Source organism: Carassius auratus, chromosome 3 (genome assembly GCF_003368295.1).
Source record: "Carassius auratus strain Wakin chromosome 3, ASM336829v1, whole genome shotgun sequence".
NCBI classification, from domain to species: domain Eukaryota; kingdom Metazoa; phylum Chordata; class Actinopteri; order Cypriniformes; family Cyprinidae; genus Carassius; species Carassius auratus.
In genome coordinates, this window is record NC_039245.1 from 27,235,743 (window position 1) to 27,259,121 (window position 23,379).

The 23,379-nt window shown below is 40.9% G+C and overlaps 1 protein-coding gene across 1 annotated transcript; it reads left to right on the forward strand.

The window, feature by feature from the left end:
* The first annotated feature begins 4,223 nt into the window (after positions 1 to 4,223).
* On the forward strand, positions 4,224 to 19,047 carry LOC113053063 (stonustoxin subunit beta-like). The gene is made up of 3 exons (XM_026217723.1): positions 4,224 to 4,390; positions 18,334 to 18,380; positions 18,464 to 19,047. Exons 1-3 carry the CDS (start codon positions 4,242 to 4,244, stop codon positions 19,030 to 19,032), a joined length of 765 nt encoding a protein of 254 aa, XP_026073508.1. The 5' UTR covers positions 4,224 to 4,241; the 3' UTR covers positions 19,033 to 19,047.
* The last annotated feature ends 4,332 nt before the right edge of the window (positions 19,048 to 23,379 follow it).

The window sequence follows — 23,379 nt, forward strand, 5'->3', positions numbered from 1 at the left end:
TTAAATTTTGATTTTAGCTTTTGCTCTTAGCCATGCCTTTTTTTCATTACATTTAGCGTTTTTTGAGTGCTGTTACAGCATGTTTTGGCCTGCATGCCTGCTGCTACTTCACCACACTAAAAAGAAACACAATCTAGTGTATCTCTTATAACTTTAACCTCATTGAGGAACTCAATGCGAGGGTTAAAGGGATAGTTCACCCAAAAATCTAAATTATATCATTAATAACTTACCCTCATGTCGTTAAAAAACCTGCAAGACCTCCATTTATCTTCAGGACACAGTTTAAGATATTTTAGATTTAGTCCGAGAGCTCTTAGTCCCTCCATTGAAACTGTGTGCACAGTATACTGTCCATGTCCAGAAAGGTAAGAAAAACATAATTAAAGTAGTCCATGTGACATCAGAGGGTCAGTTTTGAAGAATCAAAAATACATTTTGGTCCAAAAATAGCAAAAACTACAACTTTATACAGCATTGTCTTCTCTTACGTGTCTGTTGTGAGAGAGTTCAATACACAGTAGTTTGTGATATCCAGTTTGTGAACGAATCATTCGATGTAACCGGATCTTTTTGAACCAGTTCACCAAATTGAACTGGATCATTTTAAATGGTTCACGATTCCAATATGCATTAATCCACAAATGACTTAAGCTGTTAACTTTTTTAATGTGGCTGACACTTCCTTTGAGTTCAAACAAACCAGTATCCTGAGGTAATTCATTTACTCAAACAGTACACTGACAGAACTGCTGTGAAGAGAGAACTGTAGATGAACACAGACCCAAGCCAGATAACGAACAAAAGACTTGTCTGACTGCAATGTTCATATACTTTATATAATAACCTGCTGGAGATGACTGGAAAAACCATATATTGTTTTAATCGTATATTAATGTCTTTGCATTTCCAAAAGTTTTTGTTTTTATGTGAAAACAACTGTTTTCATATAGCGATAGCTGGATGTTTTTGTCCATATTAGGAATTTCCTGATATGACTTTCTGTGCGAGAGTGCCCACTGGCGTCGAGTATGAATGAAACGCACACAGTGTTTAGCTCTCTGTGATGTTCATCGCGCCTTATTCTGGGTCCGAATAAAACACCAGGTCATGTGCAGACTATCCTGTATCTTTGAGTTTAAATCTATATTTATTCACACCTTTATTATATATATATATATCTGAGTCCTGATCGGGAGGGTAGCGTTCGATTCCGATCAAGTCTGAAACCACGCGATCGGGCCTGATTTCCGATCATGTGATTGGATCTGGACATTCCTAATAAGTGATGAATGTCAGTTTATGTGCATATGACAAAAGACGTAGTCAGTCCGACAATGAACATTATTTACAGCAGTTATTATATGATGCAATCACACATGTAGCAATATTTGTTAGTTCTGTTTGTTGATTCAGGGTTAGCATCATCTGGGGTCCTCTGAGGGGTTGGCGTCATCTTTTCTCAGGTGTTCTGGATCCAGACTGGAGCTTGTGTAAATCCTAGTTACCACGGGATGTAAATCCCATGGCAAAACAGAGAAACAAATGGAGACATCATTAGCGTAGCTGTTGTTCCAATAAAGTAAAATTAATCAGTTTAACCAAAGCAAAATGCGCATTTGATCAGCTACAACTGTAGTCACAAATTATGAGAGGTATTATTTGAATGCTTGGCGAAAGATATGTGTTTTTAATCTAGATTTAAATAGAGTGTGTCTGAACCCCGGACATTATCAGGAAGGTTATTCCAGAGTTTGGGAGCCAAATGTGAAAAAGCTCTACCTCCTTTACTGGACTTTGCTATCCTAGGAACTACCAAAACTCCAGCGTTTTGTGACCTTAGGGAGTGTGATGGATTGTAATATGGTAGAAGACTAGTTAGGTATGCAGGAGCTAAACCATTTAGGGCCTTATAGGTAAGTAATAAAAATTTGTAACTGATATGTAACTTAATAGGTAGCCAGTGCATAGACTGTAAAATTGGGGTAATATGATCATATTTTCTTGACCTGGTAAGGACTCTAGCTGCTGCGTTTTGGACTACCTGTAGCTTGTTTATTGAAGATGCAGGATAAACACCTAGAAGTGCATTGCAATAGTCATGAATGCATGAACTAGCTTTTCTGCATCATAAACAGATAACATGTTTCATAGCTTGCCAATGTTTCTAAGATGAAAGAATGCAGTTTTTGTAACATGGGAAATATGGCAAAAGACAAGTTGCTGTCTAATATAACACCCAGATTTTTTTTACTGTAGAGGAAGTAACAGTATATCTGTCTAGTTGCAAATTGTAGTCTACTAGATTCTGTGTACTGTCTTTTGGTACAATAATCATCTCTGTCTTATCTGAATTTAATAGGAGAAAATTATTGGTCATCCAATCTTTTAAAGTTTAACACACTTTGTTAGCTTAGACAATTTAGAAGTTTCATCTGGTCTCGTTGAGATATATAGCTGATTATCATCAGCATAACAGTGGAAACTAATCCCATATTTTCTAATAATATTTCCAAGGGGCAACATATAAAATAGAAGGGGACCTAGGACAGACCCTTGTGGCACTCCATATTTTACTGGTGATAAATTAGATGACTCAAAGGCTCAGGAGATTTTTGAGTAGATGCATTACACAAGGAGTTGTGTACACACAATATATATATTTTTTCTGCTTTAACTTTTATTAACTTTTCTTTGCTTGTGGAACTATTGTTGCCCATGTTACTTTTAAAGCACAGCATTATGCACCTGGGATAATAAGCTTAAAGAAATACTCCACCTTAAAATTATAATTTTTGTAATCATTCCCCCATGCTGTTCCAAACCAATAAAAGCTTAGTTTGCTTAGATATTTTGGATGAAAACAGGGAGGACTGAGACTGTCCCATTGACTGCCAAGTAAAATAAGTATGAAAAAGTATGAAAACCATGGTCAGAATAGTCCATCTGCCATCAGTGGTTCAACCATAAGTTTATGAAGCGACGGTAATACTTTTTGTATGCGAATAAAACAAAAAATAATGACTTTAATTTACAATTTGTAACACATCCTGTGTCAGTATTCAGGTATAGACAAATGTAACGATTAAGTGTAAAATAACACTGCATTGTTCACAGTATGAATTAAATTTAGATTCATGTTTGATATAGCTGTTTTCTTATTTGATTTACAACAAAATCAAAATAAGTCTATCATTAAAAATAAGTCCATGTGACATCAGTGGTTCAACCGTAATGCTAGGAAGCTATGATAGCTATGACTTTTCGTGTGCAAAGAAAACAAAAATAATGACTTTATTTAATGATTTCTTCTCCTCTGGGTCAGTTTCCGCCTCCATTCACAAGAGTAACAGGATGCATGCGTTTGCATTTCTCTGCACAGCACATGCATGTTATCTACTTTAGCTCTCCGGCCCCAGTTGGACCTACGTGTGGAACATTATGAGGTCTGAATTTGAAAAATATTTATATATCACAAAATCTCCAAACATAGACAAGTCACATATCTAATGAAAGTACTCACTCTCAAGAATATCACTATTTGGTTATATCTTACCAATTATGCACTTTAGATTAACATAATTATCACAAGAAGGTGGAAATGACTCCTCTGAACAAGCAAGCACATGAGTCTTGCTCTGATCACTACTTCCATATGTAGCTACTAGCCCCAAATTTCAACTAATTATTTCAGTTGTTTTATTAAAAATTAGAATATTTCCATGTGTCTGTGAGCATGAATGGCCAAATGACACAGTATTATGTCTCAGATGTGCAGATCAAAGCAGCCAAAAACTTTGATTATTCTTAGTTTGAATTATATGTGTTTATCATAAAATGTTTAATATAAACAATATAATATATTAAATATTCCACTTCTGTGTTAAAATTCAGAGGGTTTCTGTAAATTGAGGCTGTAAAATTTCTCCATGTATGGCACCTTTTTAAATGTCAGAACACCAGTTTAATATTTGGGAAACCAGTGCAGCTGAACTGTGACCAGAAAAAAAAGACACTTTTTGGTCTGAAGACACATTAAATGCTTTTGTACTTACTGATGGGTTTTACAGATTATCTGTATCTATTATCTAGTGTCAGTTGTGTTAAAATCAGTCAGAGTATTTGTGGATTTTGTCCACAGACTGCCAGCTGAAGAGTCTGTTGGGTATTATTAAATTGTGTATTGTACTGAATTTCTCTAAAAATGAAACACTTACTGATGTTGTAGATTATCTGGCTGTATGGTGACAGAAGAAGGTTGTGCTGCTCTGGCATCAGCTCTGAGTTCAAACCCCTCACACCTAAGGGAACTGGATCTGAGCTACAATCACCCAGGAGATTCAGGAGAGAAAGTTCTCTCTGATACACTCAAACATCTGGACAAACTCAAGTAAGTTGAGAAGAAACAATCATCCTGTTTGCTTTGTATGTGAGAGTATTTGTATTATATTTGTGTTATTTTGTATTATGTTGTGGCTGTCAAGAGAAACATTAGTTCTTTAAAAAAATAGCATGGGAAGCTCAAATAACTGTATCTGTGTCCCAGACAGAAGCTCAACTTCTCTGATGATTGGATGAGCTCTCAAATGAAAAGTAATTTACAACAAATAGTGACAAATATTTAATTTAGGACTAGAAATGAATGTCCTCCATAATACCAGTGAAGACCATAAATTCATTTCTGAATCTCTTGTGTCACCAAACCAAGCTGCAGAAATAATAGTCAATACATACTGTGGTCCCTGAGCAGATTACCTAAAGACTAGTAAACTCAATTTATATTCACTTGTTTGCAAATCATTGTCTGTATTGGATGCTGTTTTAGATGTTATGTTCCACTTCTGCTTTTTGAATGGCAGAGACAATTCATGCCAGACACTGAAATCAAAGTTTATAAAATTGAGTTGATTGGTTTGCGATTTGTTGTAATCAGTTAAAATTACTGTAGATTTTAAGTTAAATTATTCAGCTCAATTTTGAATGATGTCAGGTATGTTTCTCCATTGGTCCTGTCAGATACACCTGAATAGAGCAATATTAACCTCACTTATTAACTTAAAAAAAATAACCAGTTCAAATATACAACATAAATTAGACTTATGGGCTATTTGCAAAAAGGGACCGAATGCACATTAACATTTCTGCGGAGCTCTGAATGCGAACTACTTTTGTGGACGCGTTCTTCATGAAACAACGTGCAGAAACACGGCAGCTAAACTATAAAAATTCACAGCGTTTTAATATTATGGTCTTCTCATTATAATAGTGTCTATATAACATTCTCAGTTATAGTTATTATTATTCTGCATTGTAGTTTGACCTGCTGCTGAAGAGATATCACTGTAGTACTTAAATTAAGCACTTGACTCAAAACCAAATGCATCTTATTTCAGGTAAATAATATATCCACAATATATATACACTGGCTTAAATGTTTTGAAATCACTTGTACCCTGTTCAACAAATTCCAGTCTCTGCCTGTGTCTTGGTAAAGTTTTAAATCCCTGCCTCCAAGATGCTCCTCTGTCGGTCACGGATTATGGAAAGTGAAACATAAATCTATATGGGTGGTTGGATTTATTCACGCACTTTAAAATATTAATTTGAAGCTTCTTTCTTTTCAGATTGTTACAGCTTTATCATAATAGGCTGTATATTAACATATTGGGATAAAACCGGAAGTTCTGTGTGAAATCAGACATTTGAGCATATAACTGAAATGGCATAATCAATAACACCCCGCAGATATTTGACTGTTAGATTGGTAGTCGAATCAGGCTTCTCGAATCAAAGCATCGATTCGTCAACTAGTCAGGGTCACCCTTAGTATGTATATTTTTCATTGTTTCCACATTTCTGTATTTATTTCTATATGTATTTATTTATTTATACATTTTTGAAAGTATCATTGCATTTTCCTCCCAAACTTTCATATCTGTATATTACAAATTATTTAAAACACTAAGCTTTTTCAGGTCATGGCCTGGTTTTTCGGTTTGTCTAGAATTCAGCATCTGTTGTTATTTAGTTAAATCAATTTTGAAATATCTGCAAATGCATGTTGACATTTTAGGTTGTCCGCTGATCCATTTCTAATTCAGTTCAGATTGAGACAGATCATTATGTGCATTTACATGGACACCTTTTGTTTCCATCGGATTTAATTCATTCTGGTTGACGAATCCGAACGTAGTGTTTACAGAGTTTCCCGCTGCTGTTGCATACTGTTTTAAAAAGCACACGTGATATTCATCTACTTCGGGTCCTAATTAGGCGACGAGCAGCACATGAACTGTTGTGCTGCTTAACGTAACTTAAAAATAAAAAAAAGGTGTAAAAGTGCCCCTTCCCACACCCAAAACTAGTGGTCTGTTGATGAGAGTCTTAAACGAGGACTGGTGGGACGTGGTCCTGTTCCACTTCACATAAACTGAATGGAGCTGACAGCCGTGCTTGCCCGGGCAGCTGTGAGCATCAGGATGGAGGTGAATGCACCGCCCAGCCCTGAGTGCTCATGGCTGTTTGATTGGTTCTCGGTGTGGAGCGCGACTCACAACCGCGTTTTACTCTGGTTCCTTTCTTCCCGGATGTGCATGGGGAAATGATGTAATCGTGGATGGCCCCTTTTACGTCCGGAAGCAGCTCATTTCGTTCCTCCGACCTCACTACCCTCGATGGCGGGGCAGCTAGGGGTGTGTTAACATTCCCCAGCAGGAGAGTGCAATTGCGGTGCACTTCTGTCCGCAAAACGCAGCCACTGTGAGGGATAGTCCGCACCTCTCACCCAAGGCCTGTAAGCTGTCGGCCGCGCTCGCTACCAAGGCTTACAGTGGTGCTGGCCAAGCTGTCTCTGCTTTGCATGCCATGGCTATCCTGCAAACCCAACAAGCCAAGGCTTTAACAAATGCACGAGGGTAGGACCAACCCGAGGTTGATGCAGGAGCTGCGCATGGCGACTGACCTCCCCCTTCCAGGTGACGGAAGTCACAACGCAGTTACTTGGATAGGTGATGTCCACTCTGGTGGTCCAGTAGTGCCGTTTCAGGTTCAGCCTGGTCTGTATGAGAGACATTGACAAAGTGCATTTTCTCGATGCTCCCATGTCCCAGGCTGTCCTGTGTGGCGACGCTGTCAGGGGCTGTGCCCAGTAGTTCCTGACAGAACAACAGCAGACTGAGGCCATACAGCACATCTTGCCACGACGTGATCCTCCGGTTGCCACCATCCTGTCACAGGCAGTGCCTCAGCCTGCTCGTCGCCGTGGGCGCCCCCCTGAGTTCGACTCGGCTACGCGATTCAGTTCGCCCGGCGACCCCCCAAGTTCAATGGCGTGCTCGAGACTTCGGTGGCAGTCCGGGACGCCTCTGTCTTGCGCGCCCCTGCCCCACTCTGGGAAGTGGGCATCTGGATCCTCAACTATCTCGACGACTGGCTCATTATGGCCCGGTCCTGAGAGCAGTTGTGAGATCACAGGGACTTGGTGCTCCGGCACCTCAGTCAGTTGGGGCTCCAGGTCAACCGAGAGAAGAGCAAGCTCTCCCCGGTGCAGAGAATCTCTTATCTCGGTATGGAGCTAGACTCTGTGAGTATGACGGCACGGCTCACCAGCGAGCGTGCCCAGTCAGTGCTGAACTGCCTGAGTTCCTTCAGAGGCAGGACAGTGGTACCACTGAAACACTTTCATAGGCTCCTGGGGCATATGGCATCCACAGCCGCAGTCACGCTGCTCGGGTTGCTTCATATGAGGCCACTTCAGCACTGGTTACACTCCCGAGTCCTGAGATGGGCATGGCGCCGCGGTACACATGGTGTCACCATCACACCGATGTGTCGCCGCCTATTCAGCCCCTGGTCGGACCTTGCCTTTCTACGGGACTGTGTGCCCTTAGAACAAGTGTCCCGGCACGTTGTTGTCACAACAGATGCCTCCAACTTGGGCTGGGGCGCGACATGCAACGGGCAGGTAGCTTCAGGGTCCTGGACAGGACCTCGACTGCTTTGGCACATCTACTGCCTGGAGTTGCTGGCAGTGCATCTAGCTTTGCGACGGTTTCGTCCGCTGCTGCTGGACAAGCACATGTTGGTCCGCATGGACAACACTGCAGCTGTTTCGTACATCAACCGACCGGACGGTCTACGATCACGTCGCATGTCTCAACTCACCGGCCATCTCCTCCTCTGGAGTCAGATGTGGCCCAAGCCGCTGCGGGCTGTCCACATCCCGGGGCACCTCAATCGTGCAGCCGACGCGCTCTCACCACAGCTCACTTTCCCCGGAGAATGGCGACTTCATCCCCAGACGGTCCAGCTGATCTGGAGTCGATTCGGGGAAGCTCAGGTAGACCTGTTTGCTTCCCACAAGTCCTCCCACTGCCAGCTGTACTATTCCCTGTCCCAGGCCCCCCTGGGCACAGATGCACTGGCACACAGCTGGCCTCGGGCTTTACGCAAGTAAGCGTTTCCCCCGGTGAGCCTGCTCGCACAGACACTGTGCAAGGTCAGGGAGGACGAGGAACGGTCTTGTTGGTTGCGCCTTACTGGCCCACCCGGACCTGGTTTTCGGAACTCATGCTCCTCATGACAGCCCCTCCCTGGCGCATCCCCCTGAGGAGAGACCTCCTCTCTCAGGGGCTTGGCACCATTTGACACCCGCATCCAGATTTCTGGAACCTCCACGTGTGGCTTCTAGACGGGACGCGGCAGACCTAAGTGATCTGCTCCCAGCTGTGGTAGACACTATCACTCAGGCTAGAGCCCCTTCTACGAGGCAGGCCTATGCTCTGAAGTGGAGTCTGTTCACGAATTGGTGTTCTTCTCACCGAGAAGACTCCCGGAGATGCCCGGTCAGAGTCATCCTTTCTTTCCTGCAAGAAAGGTTGGAGCGTGGGTTGTCACCCTCCACCCTGAAGGTGTATGTGGCTGCCATTGCAGCCCATCACGATGCAGTGGACGTTCGGTCCCTGGGGAGGCATGACCTGATCATTAGGTTCCTGAGGGGTGCCAGAAGGTTACATCCTCCTAGGACACCCGTAATTCCCTCCTGGGACCTCTCTATTGTCCTGACGGGACTTCAGAGGGGTCCCTTTGAGCCGCTGGATTCAGTCGAGCTTAAGTTCCTGTCTCTCAAGACAGTGCTCCTGATCGCGCTCACTTCCATCAAGAGGGTCAGGGACCTCCAAGCATTTTCGGTAAGTGAAGAGTGCCTTTTGTTCGGGCCGGCCTACTCTCACGTTCAATCAATCAATCAATCACCTTTATTTATATAGTGCTTTAAACAAAATACATTGCGTCAAAGCACTGAACAACATTCATTTGGAAAACAGTGTCTCAATAATGCAAAATGATAGTTAAAGGCAGTTCATCATTGAATTCAGTTATGTCATCTCTGTTCTGTTCAAATAGTGTCTGTTTTTATTTGCAATCAAGTCAATGATATCGCTGTAGGTGAAGTGACCCCAACTAAGCAAGCCAGAGGTGACAGCGGCAAGGAACCGAAACTCCATCGGTTACAGAATGGAGAAAAAAAACTTGGGAGAAACCAGGCTCAGTTGGGGGGCCAGTTCTCCTCTGACCAGACGAAACCAGTAGTTCAATTCCAGGCTGCAGCAAAGTCAGATTGTGCAGAAGAATCATCTGTTTCCTGTGGTCTTGTCCTGGTGGTCCTCTGAGACAAGGTCTTTACAGGGGATCTGTATCTGGGGCTCTAGTTGTCCTGGTCTCGGCTGTCTTTCAGGGCAGTAGAGGTCCTTTCTAGGTGCTGATCCACCATCTGGTCTGGATGCGTACTGGATCCGGGTGACTGCAGTGACCCTCTGATCTGGACACAGACTGGACCTCGGAACAAGAGAGAAACAGACAAATATTAGCGTAGATGCCATTCTTCTAATGATGTAGAAAGTACAGTGTTATGTGAAGTGTTTCCGGTTCCGGTTTACCTAATTAATGCAGCCTAAAGATTACCCGTAGGTACCCGGCCTGGATATGTGCCCAAGGTTCTCACCACTCCCTTCCGAGACCAGGTGGTGAACCTGCAAGCGCTGCCCCTGGTGGAGGCAGATCCAGCCTTGTCATTGCTGTGTCCCATAAAAGCGCTTCACATAAACGTGGACCGCACCCAGAGCTTTAGAAGCTCTGAGCAGCTCCTGGTCTGTTTTGGAGGTCAGCAGAAGGGGAAGGCTGTCTCTAAGCAGAGGTTGGCCCACTGGATAGTTTCCGGTTCCGGTTTACCTAATTAATGCAGCCTAAAGATTACCCGTAGGTACCCGGCCTGGATATGTGCCCAAGGTTCTCACCACTCCCTTCCGAGACCAGGTGGTGAACCTGCAAGCGCTGCCCCTGGTGGAGGCAGATCCAGCCTTGTCATTGCTGTGTCCCATAAAAGCGCTTCACATAAACGTGGACCGCACCCAGAGCTTTAGAAGCTCTGAGCAGCTCCTGGTCTGTTTTGGAGGTCAGCAGAAGGGGAAGGCTGTCTCTAAGCAGAGGTTGGCCCACTGGATAGTGGACGCCATTGCCTTGGCTTACCATTCCCCAGGACCTGCCTCATAGACCCCTTCCTTATGTTGTACTGCCCCTGGGTCAGTCCATATCGGTATATCCACGTCACCTCCCTACGGATAGGATGTGGTCTACGTAGCGACCTTTTCCTAAGGCTCTCTTCTCCATTGTCTTGCCAGCTGAAAGAACACATAGGGAAGATTTGAAGCAATCTTTCTCTGAAGGTTGAAATCCCTTCCATTAACTTTATGTGGGCGGAACAGCAGCATGGCCTTCTCCAGCAGCGATGTACTCACCCTTTGGCCCCTTCGGTACCAAGGTCAGTGAATTTGCGCTGGGGCTTTGGGAAGGTTACAACCTTAAGCGTAGCTTTTGTGGCATGCCAGGGCTTGTCAACAATTGCAGCGCCACAGGGTTGTGACGAGGTTCAGGTTGTGGCGTTTTCAATAGGACCCCATTTGTCGGTCGACATAACTCATAGTGACCGACAGATAAGGAACGTCTCGGTTACGTATGTAATCCTCATTCCCTGATGGAGGGAACGGAGACGTTATGTCCCCATGCCACAACCTTGAACCATTCGCTGTTGCCGGGACACGTTCTCGGCTCCTCAGCGTAAAACCTAATGAGTGGATGCTCCTGTCGCCCTATTTATACCCGTCGGCACGGGAGTGGCTCAGGTATGTTAATCCACTAGCCAATTTTCATTGCTGTTTTCTCTTAAATTCAGAGATGATTGGCCTCCCAAGTGAGACCCCATTTGTCGGTCGACATAACGTCTCCATTCCCTCCATCAGGGAACGAGGGTTACGTACGTAACCGAGACGTTCCTTATCTCTCGGTCACTTCAGCATAAATAATCCACACAAGAAATATGAGCATACATACAACGTCAGTCATGCAATCTCCAAAAAGGTGATTAAAGCTGCAAACTTTGCATGTGTATCATTCAAATGCATGTACTAAAATATATTCTATAATTCGGGAATACCTAAGGCACAAACTGATATGCATTTTTATTTGTAATTTAATGCATAGATAAATGTGAGCACAGTACACTTATACTAGTATTTTTTGTCATATTCACTCAGTATTACTTCTATGATCTAATTCACAAATATCTCAGTTACAGTTTAGTAAAAATTTATTGTACTTAGTTGTGTTTTTGGAACAAAAACAGTCCAGTACATTATAGTCAAACACATTTTTATATTGAAATAATGAAGACTTCCTACACATGGCATTTTAAAAAACCGGATATTTTATTTATAGTTCGATTATGGATATTTCACGTCATGTTCGAATGCATATTCGAATATTGAACAAAAAGTGACAGCCCTATGACACACAGTTTATCTTCTGGGCCACTAAAGGTGACAGTCAGCTATGGTCAAAAACAAAGTCCAGGCCAGGGACAGGGTATTGCTGACAAGCTATGACATTGGGTAAGGGAAAAAAAAATATATATTACTTGTCACAAACATTATCAATACTATCAGAACGCTGTCTAACACTAGTGCAGAGATCTGTAGAACAAGTACGCCATTAAGAAGTCATGCTACATCATTCAGTATAGTAGTTAAACTTTCACAAATCGTGCTATAAACATTCATAAGAGTACTAGACAAAGTAAAGCCCTGCATTTCAGCCCGAGCCCGACAGGCCCTGACTTATTTATGCCCCTCGGGCCGGGCTTCGGGCCAATTTTCACGTTATAGCTGACATGCGGGCCGGGCCTCGGGCCTTTTTGGGTTATCCTTCTATTTATATTTTTAGACATTAATAAAAATAAAAAAATAGAAGTTGACGTCGACGATAGAAAAACAAATATAGAAAGACATTTCATAACCTCATAACTTTCAGAATCTGATAATTCAACCCGTTATAATTAAACTATATATATATATATATATATATATATATATATATATATATATATATATATATATATATATATATATATATATATATGAGGTAACACTTAAGAATAAGGTTCCATTAGTTAATGTTAGTTAACTACTTTTGTTAACATGAACTGAGCAAGAACAATCCTTCTACAGCATTTATAAGTCTTAGTTCATGTTAATTTCAACATTTACTAATGCATTATTTAAATCAAAAGTTGGGCTTGTTAACATTAGTTAATGCACTGTGAATTACCATGAACTAACAATGAATAACTGTATTTTCATTAACTAACATTAACGAAGATGAATAAATACAGTAATAAATGTATTATTCATCGATCATACCGTAAAATAGGATTTTGGTTATATTGCCCGCTCTTGGTGCAGATCAATGCTGTTGTGTTTTGTTCCTGAATTAATCTGTTTTTGAATGAACCCTGTGAGCCATCTATTCAACACTCCATTCATAAAATCACTTGCTTCATTTCTAATTGCATTGTTTTGAACTAATCATTTGATTTCAATGATTCAGTTAATAAATTTATTAGAGACTTGCTACCATCTAATGGTGGTTTTATTGTCATATTTATTTATCCATTAAATACATAAACCAGCCAATTTAATTCGACCAAAAAAAAAAAAAAAAAAAAAGGAAAATGAATTATAAAGCATAGTTCATTTAATGAATCTCTGACTTTCATTAAAGAAAAATGTGTTTTCACAATGAATACAAAATGTATCTAATTTTTAAAGTTAGCTGCAGGAACCCTGGCCCCACAAAATAAATACTTGATCACACCATCCACCCCCCAACGTGTACATATATATATATATATATATATATATATATATATATATATCAGTTTTATTACAGATTTGCATGTAGAGTTCTGTGTTTGTCTTCCCTCTGTGATTTGATGTAAAATGAGTAATGCAGAATCTAATTTCTTATTGTGATATTTTTATTGTATTTGTAATTTGTATTACCAAAGGAATTGCAGTATTGCTGAGTAAAATTAAAACAAAGCAGCTACAAAGCAGCATAACATAAGTGAAGATCAAATGTTTCTGTTTGTCTGTCACTGTATCGTTCACCCGCTGGGTCTCAGTCAGTCAGCTTCTTTGTCTTTGTGTCTCATGAAACAAAACTAAATAAAGCCACTCTGCAGGTTAAACTATATATATTACTGCATATGCCGATCCGATGATCCATGCTAACTGCAAAAAACAGCAGTCACAAATGATTTAGCTTTTGTTCTCTAAAATAAACTGAATGCCTTTTTGAGTTTACAAGAGATGGAAAAAAGAGTTTATTCGTAACATAAAAGTTATGGTGTCGAATGGGGTTCCTCTTATGGTTCTACATAGAGCCATTAGACAGGTACTTTATAGCCCAGCGGTTTTCAACTCCAGCAAAAATATTAAGATCTGCTGTAAGTATTAACTTGACATCTCAATGTCAACTCTCTGTCAGATCTAAGAACATTAATTTCCTGGTTATGAAAAAATAACTTTCTTACTGTACAATCCTACTCAGAGCATGTAGCAAAAATCTGCATGATTAGGGACTCCAGTTATGAGCAAACAATGAACAACCTCAAGTGTAAGATTTTATTAACTACTCATTCCATGGTCTGTCTGAATACTGGATTCTGATTGGCTGGCAGGTATGCAGTAAAACCATCGAATGCACAGGAAGTTCCATGTCAGTTTAATCACAGTTCCATATTAATGCACTGCTTTAATTGATGCACACTAACCAACACTCATCACTCGCTCTCTCTCTCTCACACACACACACACACACACACACACACACACACACACACACGCAAACATACAAACTTAGCTGTCAATGCTTCCAGTGAATTTTATTACTAAAATTACTACATTATTATTATTATTATTATTAGTTTTAGTATTAATAATTACCTTTAAGTAGGTACTTATCTTGAGTACTATATATTATACTACATTGTTATTAGCAAAGTCACAAATATATGTCGCAAAATCACAGTTTTTGAAGTATTTTTATATAGAGAGAGATGCGCAGGCTCACAACTGTCATCTCTTTCTCTCTCAGAATCAGAATCAGAATCAGAAAGAGCTTTATTGCCAAGTATGCTTACGCATACAAGGAATTTGTTTTAGTGACATAAGCTTCCAGTACACAGAGACAACAACACACAGAAAAAAAATAAAAAAAAAATAAAAATAAAAAAAGAGATTTACAAATTGGCAAATAAATAAGTGTATAAACAATTGTGCTATAAATGATAATGGAATAGGATTGAGTGAGATGCAGGAATGTTCTAGGATAAATATAAGGATATTGCACGTTTATAAGCATAAGTAGAGAACATTTAACTGTTCATGAGGTAGATTGCCTGGGGGAAGAAACTGTTCTTGTGCCTTGCTGTTCTGGTGTTTGCGGCTCTGAGGCGCCGGCCAGATGGCAAAAGTTCAAAGATGGGGTGACTTGGATGTGAGGGATCCAGAGTGATTTTCTGAGCCCTTTTCCTCACTCTGGATGTATACAGTTCTTGAAGGGTGGGCAGGGGAGCACCAATAATCCTTTCAGCAGTCCGAACAGTTCTCTGTAGTCTTCTGATGTCTGATTTTGTTGCTGAACCAAACCAGACAGTTATTGAAGTACAGAGGACAGACTCAATGACGGCCGAGTAGAACTGTTTTAGCAGCTCCTGTGGCAGGTTAAACTTCCTCAGCTGGCGAAGGAAATACAACCTTTGCTGGGCTTTTTTAACAATGGAGTCAATGTGATTGTCCCACTTCAGGTCCTGAGAGATGGTGGTTCCCAGGAATCTGAATGACTCCACTGCAGTCACAGTGCTGTTCATGATGGTGAGTGGGGAAAGTGCAGGTGGGTTTCTCCTAAAGTCCACGATCATCTCCACTGTTTTGAGCGTGTTCAGCTCCAGGTTGTTAAGACTGCACCAGACAGCCAGCTGCTCAACCTCTTGTCTGTAAGCAGACTCATCACCATCCTGGATGAGGCCGATGATGTGGTGTCGTCTGCAAACTTTAGGAGCTTGACAGAGGGGTCTTTAGAGGTGCAGTCGTTGGTGTACAGGGAGAAGAGCAGAGGGGAGAGAACACATCCCTGAGGGGCACCAGTGTTGGTGGAGCAGCTGTTTGATGTGAATTTCCCCAGTCTCACTAACTGTTGCCTATCTGTCAGAAAGCTGGTGATCCACTGACAGATAGAGCTAGGAACAGAGAGCTGGGTCAGTTTGGTCTGAAGGGCTGTTGGGATGATGGTGTTGAATGCCGAACTAAAGTCTACAAATAGGATCCTCACATAAGTCCCTGTTTTGTCCAGATGTTGCAGGATGAAGTGCAATCCCATGTTGATTGCATCATCCACGGACCTGTTTGCTCGGTAAGCAAACTGGAGGGGGTCCAGTAAGGGTCCAGTGATGTCCTTCAGATAAGCCAGAACCAGTTTTTCAAACGACTTCATGACGACAGACGTTAGAGCCACAGGTCTGTAGTCGTTAAGTTCTGCTATCTTGGGTTTCTTTGGGATGGGGATGATGGTGGAGCGTTTGAAGCAGGAAGGCAGTTCACACAACTCCAGGGATCTGTTGAAGATCTGTGAAAAGATGGGGGCCAGCTGGTCAGCACAGATTTTCAGACAGGCTGGTGTAACACCATCTGGGCCTGGTGCTTTTCTTCTTTTGTTCTTCTTGAAGACCTGGCACACATCATCTTCACAGATTTGAAGAGCAGGAGGTGTGGAGGGTGGGATTGCAGGAGGTGTTAATGGTTGTGTAGGGAGATGGTCAGAATGGGTGATGGGGGTTTCAAATCTGCAATAAAACTCATTCAGGTCGTTAGCAAGTCGTTGATTAGCCTCAGTGCAAGGGGATGGTGTCTTGTAGTTCGTGATGGCTCTTAGACCTCTCCACACTGAAGTTGATTCGTTGGAAGTAAACTGGTCTTCCAACTTTTTAGCGTAGGTCTTTTTAGCCGCTCTGATCTCTTTGTTCAGTGTGTTCCTGGCCTGATTGTACAAGACCCTGTCCCCATTTCTGTAGGCATCCTCTTTGGTCTGACAAAGATGTCTGAGTTTTACTGTAAACCATGGCTTATCATTGTTGAATGTTAAATAAGTCCTGGTAGGAATGCATATATTCTCACAGAAACTAATATAGGATGTTACGGTCTCTGTGAGTTTGTCCAGATCGGTGGTAGCAGCTTCAAAAACACTCCAATCAGTGAGGTCAAAACAAGATTGTAAATCCTGCTCTGTTTCGCTGGTCCATCTCTTCACAGTCCTTACTACAGGTTTAGCAGATTTAAGTTTTTGCTTGTAGGACGGTATAATATGAACCAGACAGTGATCAGAACGTCCCAAAGCTGCTCTTGGAACAGAGTGATATGCATCCTTTATTGTGGTGTAACAGTGATCCAATATATTACTGTCTCTGGTGGGACATGTAACATGCTGTCTGTATTTTGGCAGTTCACGGGAGAGATTGGCTTTGTTAAAGTCCCCAAGAATGATTAAAACAGAGTCCGGGTGTTGTTGTTCTGTGTCTGTGATCTGATCAGCAAGTTTCTGTAAAGCTGAGCTCACATGCGCTTGCGGAGGGATGTAAACACTGACCAGAATGAAGGAGTGAAACTCCCGCGGCGAATAGAACGGCTTGCAGTTGACAAACTGCATTTCTAGATCAGGACAGCACATCTTCTTTAACACAGTTACATCTGTACACCACCGTTCATTGATGTAAAAGCATGTCCCGCCGCCGCGCGATTTCCCAATGGATTCTGATTCGCGATCCGCTCTAAACAGCTGAAAGTCCGGCAGATGGAGCGCGCTGTCCGGTATGGCGTCATTCAGCCAGGTTTCCGTGAAACACAGAGCAGCAGAGTGAGAGAAATCCTTATTTGTCTGAGAGAGCAGAAGCAGTTCGTCTGTTTTGTTGGGTAGAGAGCAGAGATTTGCGAGATGGATGCTGGGCAACGGCGTTCGAAATCCGCGCTTCCTGAGTCTGACAAGCGCTCCCGCTCGCTTCCCCCGTCTGCGCGTCCTGAAGCGCTTGATCAGCGCCACCGCTCCTCCGATAACAACGTTCAGTAAAACGTCTGAATAATTTAATTCCGGTAAAAGATCTTGTGGTGTGTTCTGCCGAATGTTCAGCAGTTCATCCCTGGTGGAACTGATCGTGTTTGTTAAACAAAAAACAGGAAAAACGAACAAAAACAGCACAAACACTGGAGAGCCAAGCACTGAAGCAGCCATCTGCGGCGCCATCGAGTACTAAACAGCTAAACAGAGTACTCAATCAATAATTAATTGAAATACATGGTATAATTAATTCAAATATGTGGTCTTCCACACTATTTCATTTCTGTGTCTGATTTGAAGTGGGTAGGATGCTAACGCTAATGAGCCGTAATGGGAAAAAAAATTAGTTTCACCCATTCAATCAAATATTGTTCTGCAAACAGCAATACAAGTTGTCTATAACTTGTCAACTGACCATGGAATAAGCGGGATGATAATAACCCCTCACTTAAACACTTAAACTAGCCACACACACTACACACACACATACAGTTGGCACAGGAAGAGGGGTTAAATCTTGAGCAGTAAAGAGAAGAGAAATAAAGACATGGAGCTATCATCAATCAGATATTCAGCAGATCTACAGCCTAATGAGATCACAATAGTGACAGTAAATGTGTTTGTTTACTAGACTACGTCTGTAATTCTGTTCTCCTCTGAGTGCACCTGTGACTCTCTTTTACATCTGTTTATCTGTGTGTCCACAATACAAAGACACAATACAAACAAGACAGAAGTGAGTTTGGTAAATCTGATGATAAATATTCAAATGTATATTTAGTGTCTGTGTACTTCACGTATACTACTGTGTGTGTGTGTGTGTGTGTGTTCTAGTGTGGATCATGGAAGAGAGTTCAGGATCAGAGCAGGACCTCAAAAGTGTAAGTCCAGAAACAGTCACACAGTTTGAGTGTGTGTTGTTCAGTTGTTGTAATGTGTGTGTTGTAATGTGTGTTGTGTTCAGATGCCTGTGATCTCACACTGGATCCAAACACAGCAAACGGATATCTCGTTCTGTCTGAGGAGAACAGAAAGGTGACGTGTGTGACTGAGCGACAGTCATATCCTGATCATCCGGACAGATTTGATGAGGAGTGTCAGGTTCTGTGTTCAGAGACTCTGACTGATCACTGTTACTGGGAGACTGAGTGGAGTGGATATGTTCATATATCAGTGTCTTATAAAGGAATCGAGAGGAAAGGAGGGAGTGCTGACTGTGAGTTTGGAGATAATGAAAACTCCTGGAGTCTGTTCTGCTTTGATCAGAGAATCAGTGTCCATCACAATCGTCAGGAAACTGTCATATCTGCAGCTCGAGGCTCCTGTAAGAGAGTAGGAGTATATGTGGACGAGTCGAGGGGGTCTCTGTCCTTCTACAGCGTCTCTGACACACACACACTCACACACTTACACACACTCACACACACATTCACTCAGCCACTACACGCTGGATTTAGATTTAACAGTTACAACTCTTCAGTGTCTCTGTGTCACATTAAACACACACACACACACACACACACACACACCTGACTGACACACACACTCACACACCTGACTGACACACACAGACTGACACACACACACACACACACACACACACACACACATTCACACACACATTCACTCAACCTCTGCACGCTGGTTTTAGACTTGATTACAACTCTTCTGTGTCTCTGTGTCAAAACGCATTAAATTGTCTCAATTGTCTCAATTTCTTAATTTCAGGGGAAATACATTTTGTCATATATTTTTGCCCAGTAATATTTTTCATTTATTATTTAGAATTTATTTAAATTTGACAATTTGCCATATTTATAAAACAAATTTCAGTCACACTTGGTTCTTGAAATATAACTCTTTTTTTTTTTCAGAAAAATCAACAAACTCAATATAATATTTTTTTTTCAATATTTTTGGGGGGTTATTGCTTAGAATTTTTAAGAGGTTTTATGCTACTTTTCAATATTGAAAAAAATTTAATGAGCTTTTGTATCCATTAAAAACTATTAAACTGAGCCTCTTAATTTTTGAATCACACTTGCTTCTTGAAATATAACTCTTTTTTTATTTTTATTTTTTTCAGAAAAATCGCCAAACTCAACTCAATATACTATTTTTGTTCAGTAATATTTTTTGGTTTATTATTTAGAATTTTTAAGAGGTTTTATGCTACATTGATTAAAAATTAAAAATTAATAAAATCTGAGCTTTTTCATTTTTTTGTCACACTTGCTTCTTGAAATATAACTCTTTTTTTATTTTTCTTTTCTAAAAAAACAACAAACTCAATATAATATTTTTGTTCAATAATATCTATTTTGTTATTCTTTAGATTTTGAAGAGGTTTTATGATACTTTTTAATATTTTTTAATTTTTATGAGTTATTTTATCCATTAAAAATAATTAAACTAAGCTTCTTTATTTTTGAGTCACACTTGCTTCTTGAAATAAAAACTCTTTCTTCAGGAAAATCAATGTAATACATTTTTATTCAATAATATTTTTGGTTTATTATTTAGAATTTTAAGGAGATGTTATGTACTTTTTTAACATTTATCTAATTTGTAGGAGTTATTTTATCCATTAAAAACAATTAAACTCTGAGCTTCTTTATTTTTGAGTCACACTTGCTCCTTGAAATATGACCCTTTTTTTCTTTATTTTTTTTATATCAACAAACTCAATATAATATAATATAATTCTGTTAAATAATATTTTTTTGTTTATTATTTAGATTTTTGAAGATGTTTTATGATACTTTTCAATGTTTATCTATTTTTTATGAGCTATTTTATCCATTACAAGAGTCTGTAATGCAATAAAGTGATTTTAAAGATATTTTAAAGCATTTGCTGCATGGATAAAAAAGGCTAATAAATAATTAACTTATCAAACACAAACACAAGCAAATCCTTTATTTTTTATGGTATTCAGAACAGAGCAACATAAAAATAAGAAAATATGAGCAGCTATACAGTTATAGGACAAAGTTCTACATACATAAGCAATTATAATTTGTGTTTTATTTTTTAATTGTACAGAATTATAAAACAAACACAAATTATAATTGGGCCGGGTTTAGGCTTTTTACTATTTTTATATTTTAGACCCATTAATTTGGTGAAAAATAAAGACTCCTCATTGGACGTGCCTTTAGAGAGAAATACATCTTTAGGGATTACAAAATGCAATAGCAATGATTTTGTTTTAAAGTAGTAATTTAAAGTAGTAAAATAAAATAGTAATGATCATATTACCCCAATTTTACAGTCTCTGCACCGGCTACCTATTAAGTTACGTATCAGTTACAAATTATACCAGGACCAATGGGTAACTTTTTGGATGAATTAGATGTGTTGCTCTCAACCTTTTCTGAGGATGGTACTCCCCTAGTTATGCTTGGAGATTTCAACATTCATCTAGATAAACCTCTGTTTGCCGATTTCCACACTCTGCTTGCCTCTTTTGATCTCAACCGAGTGTCAACTACTGCTACTCACAAATCAGGCAACCAACTGGACCTTATTTATACACGAAACTGCTCTACTGATCATTTTCTGGTTACTCCATTGCACACGTCGGATCACTTCCTCCTCACTCTTAACCTCAACATGATCCCTGACACATCACTCACCCCTCCACATGTCATCTTTCGATGTAACCTACGCACACTTTCACCCTCCCGGCTATCTGCAATGGTTTCATATTCACTTCCTTCCCCTAAACTGTTTGCATCTTTGGATGCTAACAGTGCTACTGATACTTTCTGCTCCACTCTTACATCTTATTTAGACACTGTTTGCCCCTTATCTTCCAGCCCAGCCCGTAACACCCCTTCTGCCCCTTGGTTATCTGATGTTCTATGCGAACACCGTTCTAAGCTTAGAGCTTCTGAAAGGGTGTGGCGCAAGTCCAAAAATACTACTGACCTTATTGTGTATTAGTCACTCCTATCTTCTTTCTCTGCTAATGTCTCCTCTGCTTAAAAGGACATACTACCATAACAAAATTAACAATTCATCTAACTCTCGCATGCTTTTTAAAACATTTTCCTCACTTCTTTGTCCTCCTCCTCCTCCTCCTGCTTCATCTCTAATAGCTGACGACTTTGCAACATTTTTCATTAATAAAATGAAACACATTAGTGAACAATTTTTCACACCACAATCAGTCAAGCTCATATCACCAGCAAACTTACACTCATTTACATCCTTCTCTTCACTCTCTGAGGCAGAAGTGTCAAAACTCATCCTTTCTAATCACCCTACAACTCGCCCGCTTGATCCAATTCCATCTCATCTCCTTCAAGCCATTTCTCCTGAAGTTGTACCTGCACTCACTCATCATTTAGACAGACACGTATAACTCCACTACTTAAGAAACCCAACCTCAACCCATCTCTTTTAGAGAACTACAGACCAGTTTCCCTTCTTCCTTTTATTGCAAAAGCACTTGAACGAGCTGTCTTCAAACAAGTCTCTACATTTCTCACACACACCAATCTCCTTGACAGCAACCAATCTGGCTTCAGAAGTGGACATTCAACTGAGACGGCCTTGCTCTCAGTTGTTGAAGCTCTAAGACTGGCAAGAGCAGAATCCAAATCTTCAGTACTTATCCTGCTTGATCTGTCCGCTGCTTTTGACACAGTTAACCACCAGATCCTCCTATCAACGCTACTGGCAAAAGGCATCTCAGGAACAACACTTCAATGGTTTGAGTCTTACCTATCAGATAGGTCCTTCAAAGTATCTTGGAGAGGTGAGGTGTCCAAGTCTCAACATCTAAAGTAGTCGTGGGGAAGTCGTGGCCTAATGGTTAGAGGGTTGGACTCCCAATCGAAGGGTTGTGGGTTCTAGTCTTGGGCCGGACGGAATTGTGGGTGGGGGGAGTGCATGTACAGTTCTCTCTCCACCTTCAATACAACCCCCAACTGGGGGAGTGCATGTAGAGTTCTCTCTCCACCTTCAATACAACCCCCAACTGCTCCCCGGGCGCCGCAGCATAAATGGCTGCCCACTGCTCCGGGTGTGTGCTCACAGTGTGTGTGTGTGTTCACTGCTCTGTGTGTGTGCATTTCGGATGGGTTAAATGCAGAGCACAAATTCTGAGTATGGGTCACCATACTTGGCTAAATGTCACTTCACTTCACTAACTACTGGGGTGCCTCAGGGCTCAGTTCTTGGACCACTTCTCTTCTCTGTCTACATGGCATCATTAGGTTCTGTCATTCAAAAACATGGCTTTTCATATCACTGCTATACGGATGACACTCAACTCTACCTCTCATTCCATCCTGATGATCCGATGGTAGCTATTCGCATCTCAGCTTGTCTAACTGACATTTCTTCCTGGATGATGGACCATCACCTTCAACTCAACCTTGCCAAGACAGAACTGCTTGTGATTCCAGCAAACCCATCGTTCCATCGCAATTTCACCATCAAGTTAGGCCATCAAGTTAACCATAATTTCTTCAAAAACAGCTAGAAGCCTTGGAGTTATGATTGATGATCAGCTGACTTTCTCAGACCACATTGCTAAAACTGTCAGATCCTGCAGATTTGCTATATTCAACATCAAGAAGATCAAGCCCTTTCTTTCGGAACATGCTGCACAACTCCTTGTTCAAGCTCTTGTTCTGTCCAGGCTGGACTATTGCAATGCCCTCTTGGCAGGTCTTCCAGCCAGTTCTATCAAACCTTTACAATTAATTCAGAACGCGGCAGCAAGATTAATTTTTAATGAGCCAAAAAAATACACGTCACACCTCTGTTTATCAATTTGGACTGGCTTCCAATAGCTGCTCGCATAAAATTCAAGGCATTGATGTTTGCCTACAAAACTACCACTGGCTCTGCACCCATTTACCTAAA